We start from the raw sequence: 11,024 nt of genomic DNA on the forward strand, positions 1-11,024 counted from the left end.
GAAGCATTTATTTGGGCTGCAATCTGAGGTGCAGTTAAATTATCGTCTGTGGCGGAGGTAACTCTGGGTCTTCCTTTCCAGGCTCGGTCCTCATGAGAGCCAGTTTAATCATAGCGCTTGATGGTTTTTGTGACTGCACTTGAAGAAACTTTCCAAGTTCTTGATATGTTCCGGATTGATTGACCTTCATGTCTTAAAGTAATGATGGACTGTTGTTTCTCTTTGCTTATTTGAGCTGTTCTTGCCATAATATGGACTTGGTCTTTTACCAAATAGGGCTATCTTCTGTATACCACCCCTACCTTGTTACAACACAACTGATTGGCTCAAACGCATTAAGAAGGAAAGAAATTCCACAAATTAACTTTAACAAGGCACACCTGTTAATTGAAATGCATTCCGGTTGACTACCTCATGAAGCTGGTTGAGAGAACGCCAAGAGTGTGCAAAGCTGTCATCAAGGCAAAGGGTGGCTATTTGAAGAATCTCCAATATAAAATATATTTTGATTTGTTTAACACTTTTTTGGTTACTACATGATTCCATATGTGTTTTCATAGTTTTGATGTCTTCACTTTTATTCTACAATGTAGAAAATAGTAAAAAATTAAGAAAAACCCTTAAATGAGTAGGTGTGTCAACTTTTGACTGGTACTGTGTGTATATATATATATATATATATATATATATATATATATATGAATGACATGTTGCCACTGAGAAGTACAGTTGAAGTCGGAAGTTTACATACACCTTAGCCAAATACATTTAAACTCAGTTTTTCACAATTCCTGACATTTAATCCTAGTAAAAATTCCCTGTTTTAGGTCAGTTAGGATCACCACTTTATTTTAAGAATGTGAAATGTCAGAATAATGGTAGAGATAATTATTTATTTCAGCTTTTATTTATTTCATCACATTCCCAGTGGGTCAGGAGTTTACATAAACTCAATTAGTATTTGGTAGCATTGCCTTTAAATTGTTTAACTGGGGTCAAATGTTTCGGGTAGCCTTCCACAAGCTTACCACAATAAGTTGGGTGAATTCCTCCTGACAGAGCTGGTGTAACTGAGTCAGGTTTGTAGGCCTCCTTGTTTGCACACACTTTTTCAGTTCTGCCCACACATTTTCTATAGGATTGAGGTCAGGGCTTTGTGATGGCCACTCCAATACCTTGACTTTGTTGTCCTTAAGCCATTTTGCCACAACTTTGGAAGTATGCTTGGGGTCATTGTCCATTTGGAAGACCCATTTGCGACCAAGCTTTAACTTCCTGACTGATGTCTTGAGATGTTGCTTCCTCATGATGCCATCTATATTGTGAAGTGCACCAGTCCCACCTGCAGCAAAGCACCCCCACAGCATGATGCTGCCACCCACGTGCTTCACAGTTGGGATGGTGTTCTTCGGCTTGCAAGCCACCCCCTTTCTCCTCCAAACATAACGTTGGTCATTGGCCAAACAGTTCTATTTTTGTTTAATCAGACCAGAGGACATTTCTCCAAAAAGTACGATCTTTGTCCCCATGTGCAGTTGCAAACCGTAGTCTGGCTTTTTTATGGCGGTTTTGGAGCAGTGGCTTCTTCCTTGCTGAGCGGCCTTTCAGGTTATGTCGATATAGGACTTGTTTTACTGTGGATATAGATACTTTTGTACTGATTTCCTCCAGCATCTTCACAAGGTCTTTTGCTGTTGTTCTGGGATTGATTTGCACTTTACGCACCAAAGTACGTTCATCTCTAGGAGACAGAACGCGTCTCCTTCCTGAGCGGTATGACGGCTGCATGGTCCTATGGTGTTTATACTTGCGTACTATTGTTTGTACAGATGAACGTGGTACCTTCAGGCGTTTGGAAATTGCTCCCAAGGATGAACCAGACTTGTGGAGGTCTAAACATTTTTTTCTGATGTCTTGGCTGATTTATTTTGATTTCCCCATGATGTCAAGCAAAGAGGCACTACGTTTTGAAGGTAGGCCTTGAAATACATCCACAGGTACACCTCCAATTGACTCAAATGATGTCAATTAGCCTATCAGAAGCTTTTAAAGCCATGACATCATTTTCTGGAATTTTCCAAGCTGTTTAAAGGCACAGTCAATTTAGTGTATGTAAACTTCTGACCCACTGGAATTGTGATATAGTGAATTATAAGTGAAATAATCTGTCTGTAAACAATTGTTGGAAACATGATTTGTGTCATGCACAAAGTAGATGTCCTAACCGACTTGCCAAAACTATAGTTTGTTAACAAGAAATTAGTGGAGTGGTTGAAAAACGAGTTTTAATGACTCCAACCTAAGTAACTTCCGACTTCAACTGTATATCCATCCATTCTCTGACAGAAATGTCCTTTTAGGCATTCACTGAGTTTGTAATTCTCATTGAGATAAAATCTTGCAAGAGAGACCTGTTAAAGAGACCCATGGAAGGCTGAATCCCTGGCCAGTGTTGTATTTCTGGCTATTTCTCTCCTTTCTTACTGTCAGCCTGTGTATTGATATATTTAAATGCATGTTTGATATGATTTAATCTTGATTTGACTTAATTTGCTCAACCTTTTCCAGGATGGCACAGGGATCCCACTGCAGTACTGGGGCGTGTTCGACGGTCACGCAGGCTCAGGTTGTGCCATCATGGCATCTAAACTCCTCCATCGCCTCATCAGAGACAGACTGGGGGACATCGCCCACCTGCTGGAGAACCCCTCCGTGACGCCCCCTATCTGCCTGGCCAAGAACGGCAGCCCCTACCAGGTGGAGGTGAAGAAGGGAGCAAATTCCACCCAGGACCCAGAGGACCCTGACGCCATCACTGACCCCTCCATCCGCTTCCACACCGAGAAGACTGTCAGTCTGGAGAGTCTGATCATGGGCATCATAGAAAATGCCTTCAAACAGATGGTAAGACACAGGCGTATGCTAACGGCATATCGCCTTCATTTGTGAAATATCGTTCTACTCGTCTCAGTGAAGCCTGGGAGTCCAAGATAACATTTTGTTTCCAGAATCAAATGCACAGATGATTAATTTTTTAGGCAGACTTTATCTCTCAGTAATTGCAAACATTTCATGTTAAGTATAACCTCCTCAATAACCCAATGAGTGAATACCGTTTTGTTTCCGATTGATTACAGGATGAACTGATAGAGAAAGAGAAGATGTCCTATACCATCTCTGGTGGATGTTGTGCCTTGGCTGCCATCCATTTAATGGGGAAGCTTTACGTTGCCAATGCAGGAGACAGCAGGTAGGTCAACTTACAGGCCTACTTGTTGTACACATTCAATTCAATGTATTCGATGCAGAGTTGAATGACTGAAAGAGAGGTTAAAGGAAGTGACACAACATGATGCCCATAACCTTTGATTCAAAGAAGCTGTTCCCGTTGGTCATGCTCAAAATAATCTCACACAGCAGTTCTTATGACCTCTGCTGGCCGCTCTTTGTACTGCAACACCATTCATCATGTACTGTAAACTCCTGGTAGGATATGCCCATAAGCACAAATCTAGGATCGTTATACTGTTTCCAAATCTTAACCTCAACCCTTAGGGGGGAACAAATCTAGACTGACTTTAGATCAGTGTCTTGGAGCGATAATCATCCTGTAACGTGCTGTGCTGACCCTCTTAACTCCACATTATCTGTCCCGTGTCCTCCTAATATGGGGTCACATTATGGTGTCTGTCTTTGTCTTTATGCAGTACATTGTCCCTCCCATATCAATAGAATCACTACTCATTCTACTTTGGTTCTTCCTCTGTTTCTACAGAGCCATCATCATCCGTAACGGTGAAGTCATCCCCATGTCCAATGAGTTCACGCCCGAGTCAGAGAGGCAGCGCCTGCAGTATCTGGTGAGGATGGGGTTGATGCATTTATTCATGATTTCCTTATTTAAAAAGAGATTTCACAAATAAATTAAAGTGTCAGATGTTTCCAGACTTTAGAGGTCTGAAAACATCGGACAAACTTTGATTTGAAAGTGTAATGTCCCTTTAACCAGGTGAGTCCCATCACCGTGAGATATGAATAGATTTTTCAAGGGTGCCTTGGCCAAGAGGAAGATGCACGGGGGAGGTATTGTTATTTAACATATGATTCAGACTACATCTTTATTCATTGACTGTCTGTTGGTCTAAATTAAGCTGGAGTGGGTAGCTGTGTGGGAGAGGGGTGGAACCCTCAGGGAGAGGAATGAAAAGTACCAAGTTTGTGTTTCACAGTTATATAATTTTCTACTGTCACTTTTCCTACTGCCATGACGCTTCCTTTAGGATATGTTTATTGCTGCATTTACACTAAAAAACATCTCATTCCAAAATCAATGGCATTAATATGGAGTTGGTCCCCCGTTTGCTGCTATAACAGCCTCCACTCTTCTGGGAAGGCTTTCCACTAGATGTTGGATCATTTCTGCGGGGACTTGCTTCCATTCAGCCACAAAAGCATTAGTGAGATCGGCACTGATGTTGGGCGATTAGGCCTGGCTCGCAGTCTGCGTTCTAATTCATACCAAAGGTGTTCGATGGGGTTGAGGTCAGGGCTCTGAGCAGGCCAGTCAAGTTCTTCCACACCAATCTCGACAAACCATTTCTGTATGGACCTCGCTTTGTGCACGGGGGCATTGACATGCTGAAACAGGAAAGGGCCTTCCCCAAACTGTTGCCACAAAGTTGGAAGCACAGAATCATCTAGAATGTCATTGTATGCTGTAGTGTTAAGATTTCCCTTCACTGGAACTAAGGGGCCTTGCCCAAACCATGGGAAATAGCCCCAGACCATTATTCCTCCTCCACCAAACTTTACAGTTGGCACTATGCATTCAGGCAGGTAGCGTTCTCCTGGCATCCGCCAAACCCAGATTCGTCCATCGGACTGCCAGATGGTGAAGTGTGATTCATCACTCCAGAGAACACATTTCCACTGCCCCAGAGTCCAATGGCGGCGAGCTTTACACCACTCCTGCCAACGCTTGACATTGTGCATGTTAGTCTTAGGCTTGTGTGCGGCTGCTCGGCCATGGAAACCCATTTCATGAAGCTCCCGACTAACAGTTTTTGTGCTGATATTGCTTCGTTGCTTCCAGAGGCAGTTTGGAATTCAGTAGTGAGTGCTGCAACCGAGGACAGACGATTTGTACGCGCTACGCGCTTCAGCACTCGGCGGTCCCGTTCTGTGAGCTTGTGTAGCCTACAACTTCCTGGTTGAGCCATTGATTCTCCTAGACGTTTCCACTTCACAATAACATAACTTACAGTTGACCCGGGGCAGCTCTAGCAGGGCAGAAATTTGACTAGCTGACTTGTTGGAAAGGTGGCATCCTATGATGGTGCCACGTTGAAAGTCACTGAGCTCTTCAGTAAGACCATTCTACTGCCAATGTTTTCCTATGGAGATTGCATGGCTGTTTGCTCGATTTTATACACCTGTCAGTAACGGGTGTGGCTGAAATAGCCTAATCCACTAATTTGAAGGGGTGCCCACATACTTTGGTAAATATAGTGTATGAATTGTAAGAGCCATTTCGTCACAAGACAAGTCCATTTGACATGACACTTTGTCATGTATAGTATTGTCAACATTAGCTCTGCTCTGTGTCCCTGCAGGGCTTCCTGAGATCGGAGCTGCTTGGGAATGAGTTCACACACTTGGAGTTCCCTCGCAGGATCCAGCACAAGGAGCTGGGCAAGAAGATGCTCTTCAGGGACCACACAATGAATGGCTGGTAAATGACAGCTGTTGTCTAACATATGCGGTTCATTGTATTTTTAATGGTCAGGGCCAGGAGTTTTTACAGACCACGTAATCTGACCAGGAAAACTCGCTGCCCTATAAAAGCCTCTATGACAGTGTACTGGACCAAGAGATAAAAAAAAGTAGACTATATACTTGAAGAATATAATCACTAATCCATAACCTGTGTCCTGTTGGTTTGTTGCAGGGCTTACAAGACCATCATAGAAGACGACCTCAAGTTCCCGCTTATATATGGAGAGGGCAAAAAGGTGAAGCACTTTGTCATGTTTATGGACTTTGGGCACTGGTGGACATCATAACAGAACAGCACAGTAGATGTATGGTACTGTAAGGTCTGCCATTGGCAGAGCCACAGTAGTTTGTTCCGGACCACATTACCACCTGACCAGGTAAAACCCTGCCCAAGTCATGGGACATTTGATATACACAGTAGAGTATATCTTGGTCTTCAAACTAAATGTAGATGTACTGTTGTCCACATCATATGTTACCCCTGACAGAAAGAAAACTTAGCTGCTTAGCTTAGTGTATGCTTAGCTGTTAGTTCACCAGCAGGACAGATATAGCAAGATATAACTTTTAGTTATTCATTCCGCTGTGTGTGGGAGGACTTCTAATGCAAGTACATGGTTGTTGTTCAACTCTCCCAGTCTTTAGCTGTGTGGTAAAAGAGACACACTGAAAACATTATTCTCCCATGCAGAAAAGTGCTCCTGAGTCACTAATCCCTCATAAGTGGATTTTCCTAGAATCAAGGAACACCCACAGGCACTAACCCGGATCACTCACTATGTGTGTGTTTGTGTTGTGTGTTTATGTTGTGTGTAGGCCCGTGTCATGGCCACCATTGGGGTAACACGTGGCCTAGGGGATCATGACCTAAAGGTGTACAACTCCAACATCTACATCAAACCCTTTCTCTCCTGCTGCCCAGAGGTGAGCGAGACATGTCATGCTGCCTGTGTCTAGAACCATGTATCACACACCGTCTGTAAGATCATGGCTTGTCTAGAAGCATCCCAGTGTGTTCCAAGGCTTGGAGGATATCTAATGACGTATGTTTACTTTATTTTGGCTCATCAGTCAATATATTGTACAACACTTTATTGAATATCCTGAAAAGCAAAGAAATCTGATCTAAATCCATTGATAGCTAGGAAACCTCTTGCTCTGATTTAATACTGTATTATAGCTATTTTTAATACTGTACATACACTCCCTCCCTCCTTTATCTGTTGCTCCTCCCTCCTTTACCCGTCGCTCCGACAGGTGATAGTGTACGACATGTCTGAGTACAAGCATGGCCCTAATGACGTGCTGGTGATGGGTACAGATGGGCTGTGGGACGTGACCACGGACAGGGAGGTAGCAGACGCAGTTTCAGGCTTCCTGTCCTGCTGCGAGCCCACTGATCCTGTGAGGTATGTACTGTAATCTCTAGTCTATAATCTACACAGTACAGTATATGGTCATGCTACTCTCTGTCTATAAGCTAAAGACAGTATACAGCCATGTTGCTTTGGCAGCTTGCATGCATGTCTGCATGCATCAAATATAATCTAGGAATTAGATTTATGATTAACAAGATTTTGCAAGCCGGCGCAGTACACTCCATTTGTAGGAATCAACCGCTTATCAAAACATGTGGAAGATAAATATTCCTAACCTCGCAATATACTTCCCTTTTGAGAGCCATTGAACTATGCACTGATTCAGAGATGTCTGAGGAACCACAGGGATGAACAGAACAGAGCCAAAGAATGTCAGGGCAATGGTGCAACTAATATAGGCCTATAGAGGCCAGGTAAAACCTGAACATGAGTACTGAGTAATATCTGGACTAGGCCAACATAACAATGGATGGTCCACATTCAGAAACTAACTAAATGCAGAGACACATAGAATAACTAGTTACACATTATAACAGTGATATGTGAATGCTTCCATATGCCGTTACACCATAGCTTGTGCAAAGCACTGGTAGCAATATTCCAACTAACCTGTACTTGGTGATACTTTCTTCGTTCTCGATTCGGAAAAAATGTGTCTCTTATAAATGTCAGTGTCCAGTTACAGGTGGTACTCCATAAAACAGAGAATATTCAGAAATATATTAAAACCACTTCTTGCACAGAGTGAGGAGTTATTTCGCAATTTTAGCTGCCAGACAGCTTGCATTTCCCAACATCTTTGCAGGAACTAGTCGTTTCTATGCAACACGGCCACATGGAGAAGTAGATGACAGCGCGTCACACAGTGCGACCAAAACAAAGATCTCTCACTCTATACAAAAAGAGGATTTCATATTTTTCTGAAAATTCTCTGGTTTTTGGAGTTCCACCTGCAACTGGACAGAAGTTTATAAGAGACAAGTTTCTTCCGAATCGAGAACGAAGGAAGTATACAGAGTAACGTGTATGGAAGCATTGCCATATCACCTTTACAATGTGTAGCTAATAGAATAACATGATAAGCAGAACTATAATGCTTCAATAAACAGCTTGACATAAATATGAAAACGCCATTAGTTTGGTTAATGAGAATGCACATGTTAGCATTAGTGTGCTAGCGCTACAAACAATACCAAACAATCTATTAATAAGGCATTGCGGTAGCGCGAGACAATACCAGGACAGGTAAGAGACATGCATGAAGTTCAACACAAACACAGTAGAATAATTATGTTAGCATAGTCAACATTGTACTAACAATATGGTTGAATGACCATTTCCCTCTCTTTTTTTGTAAACTCACCTGACTCCCAAGGGAGGTGATTGACCAACATACCGGAAGCAGAGAATGACTGGATTGCCTTGTCAGTAGATAGGAGCTGGGCCTTGTCATGGAAGGATGTGATTCTTATTAGGGGAATACATTGTGAGAGGGCTTATACTATTAGAGTTGCTACCAATAAAAACAGAGTAGATATTGAATATTCAGGTAGCCTTGAAAAAAATCACTGGATAATGGTTAGAAAAGGAGGAGTAATTAAATGATATATCCACTAGAGGTCAGTCTCTAGCCTGTACAAATTAGTATGGTAATTTTTTTATGGCAATACCATTTTGACAAACACCTTCACATACACATATTTGGGATGAATTACATTTCAAACTCTATTCATGAACATAAAAAATACTCATTTGAAATAAATAGCACTTTTCAATGTTTTGACCCCAACACTGTTTACATCCAGATACACACTGGCCGCCCAGGACCTGTTGATGCGGTCGCGAGGGGTCCTGAAGGAGAGGGGCTGGCGGTTACCCAATGAGAGGCTGGGTTCAGGAGACGACATCACTTGTTATGTTATCCCCTTGGCGGGACCGACAGGGCCCGAGACAGAGACATGAAAGGCCCTGTCCCACCCCCCTACCAGGAGAGGACTAGCTCCCTTGGACCAACCAGGGTCACTCCGTCCCCCCTACCCCCTCTACCCTGGAGAGGGGTGAAGAACATACCTCCCTTTATAGGGAAGCCTCAGGTTGGAGAGCTGGCTGCTGACACCTGTCAACCGGCCCGTCCTCCTGGCTTCTGCAACAACCCACTCACCCACTGGGCTCTAATTATTGACATTACCTGACCGACCGACACATGTCCATTTCTGAAACCTGCTCTTTTTGATCGCTACTTAATGAGAACTCTGCCCCTGTAGCTTCATGTTTTAATCTCTCTAATTGAATGGCTGATAATTGCAGGAGGATTGGTTAGGCCATCATCTGATAGCAGTGCTTGGTTAGTCGTTCTAAATAAAACCTCCTTATTACCTTATGACCCCCACATGTGATTTATAGAATGCTAAATTCCTAAAATAATGAAAAGTATTGCTTGTGTAGAGTACAGTATGACAGGTGGAGGTAGATGGCCCTGCACATTGTCTAACATCAAATAGCATGACTGATAGCAATTGAGGGACTAACATCATGTAGGAGTGACACCACTGCTCAAAAGACAGTGGAGCTCTGTGACAAAATAACTATATGAGCCCTATATCTAAGGTTAGGAGATGCTTCTGAAACACGGATGGGAATGTTGAATGAGGAAGATACAAAGTATGAAGAGGAAACAGTCTGTTACCCATCCTGTGCCAGTATTGCAGAAACTCCAATGTCAAAGCAGCAGTGAATGATGATGAAGGATGTGAAACCTGAAGCACTTTAAGACAGTCAGTCTGATTAGTGGTTATGAATTCAATGGCACTTTCAATGATTTTTCTTGAATTATGTATGTTTAGAGATATATTTTTGTTTAACTTATTGTTAGTTTTGACACCATTAAAGTAGATAGTCATTTTTTTACTTAAAAAAAAAAAGACAAAGCAGGACTGAGATGTGCATGACCTTAGTCTGTTGTAATATCTTCATATAATATATTTGATCCAAACTCAAATATCAAAGGGTCTTTTGGCATGTAGGTGCAATGTCATTTTGAATTTGAATGAAATGATGGTTTCCTTCCTCTCAAAGTGTTCCTATAGAATGTATCGGTTTGTTTGAGTATTGTCTCCCAGATTTAAAAGATCCACAATAGTGTGCAGTACTGTTTTCTACTTTTTATTCTGGATTGACAACTTGTAGTAGAGAATCTGTTCGTCAGTATGTGATCAATTTCACTTGACTGCCTTACTACACTCGAGGAACATTGTGGGCCAGGGACTGTATGTTCACATGTTAATTCATTAATATCAAAGTCTTCATTTCACTTATGTTAGAAGTTGCCAAGACAAATGTATGCTCTCAAATGTCTTGCTTCTCTCTTTGATTGTTCTGTTTTTTTACATGTTATGTGTAGCGATTATAGGTACGTTATCCCTAGCTTTTGAGAACGTTGGCTAATGGCTAAATATTGCTTTATTTATAATAAAGAGGTAGGGGATAAAGTGGATCCTTACCAAAGTAAGACGTACATCTCTATGCTAATTTCCCCATATCCTTTGAACCTATAAAATAACTCCTCTAAAATTAATCTTTGAACAAACTACCATTAGTTCTGAACCAGATGTTGAAATAGTAACTTGGTAAATTATGGCATTATACCTAATGCAGTTAGGTAATGACCATGCAGTCCAGGAATAAACCCTGTTAATCTTTGAGAAATGTGTGCAATCCCTTACAATTATACAGAACTCTGCACTGGAAAGGGAAGGTTTAGAGGGAAAACAAAGGGTATATTTAGAGTGAATACAGAAATTACTAGGTGATACCATAATGTTTAGCTTATGTTCATTTTGATGGGTTGTTAATATTAATAATATAATAACA

At 41.8% G+C, this 11,024-nt stretch overlaps 1 protein-coding gene across 1 annotated transcript in view; it reads left to right on the plus strand.

The window, feature by feature from the left end:
- ppm1j (protein phosphatase, Mg2+/Mn2+ dependent, 1J) overlaps nucleotides 1-10,853 on the plus strand; it is a 54,741-nt gene extending 43,888 nt beyond the window's left edge. Inside the window, exons 3-10 of the mRNA XM_041892711.1 lie at nucleotides 2,569-2,904; nucleotides 3,138-3,250; nucleotides 3,776-3,860; nucleotides 5,613-5,731; nucleotides 5,948-6,011; nucleotides 6,592-6,699; nucleotides 7,033-7,184; nucleotides 8,960-10,853. Of these exons, the coding sequence (XP_041748645.1) occupies nucleotides 2,569-2,904; nucleotides 3,138-3,250; nucleotides 3,776-3,860; nucleotides 5,613-5,731; nucleotides 5,948-6,011; nucleotides 6,592-6,699; nucleotides 7,033-7,184; nucleotides 8,960-9,116 (1,134 nt within the window). The 3' untranslated portion in view covers nucleotides 9,117-10,853. The remainder of the gene's footprint in view (nucleotides 1-2,568; nucleotides 2,905-3,137; nucleotides 3,251-3,775; nucleotides 3,861-5,612; nucleotides 5,732-5,947; nucleotides 6,012-6,591; nucleotides 6,700-7,032; nucleotides 7,185-8,959) is intronic.
- The last annotated feature ends 171 nt before the right edge of the window (nucleotides 10,854-11,024 follow it).

This window comes from Coregonus clupeaformis, chromosome 12 (genome assembly GCF_020615455.1).
Source record: "Coregonus clupeaformis isolate EN_2021a chromosome 12, ASM2061545v1, whole genome shotgun sequence".
In the NCBI taxonomy this organism is placed as follows: Eukaryota; Metazoa; Chordata; class Actinopteri; order Salmoniformes; family Salmonidae; genus Coregonus; species Coregonus clupeaformis.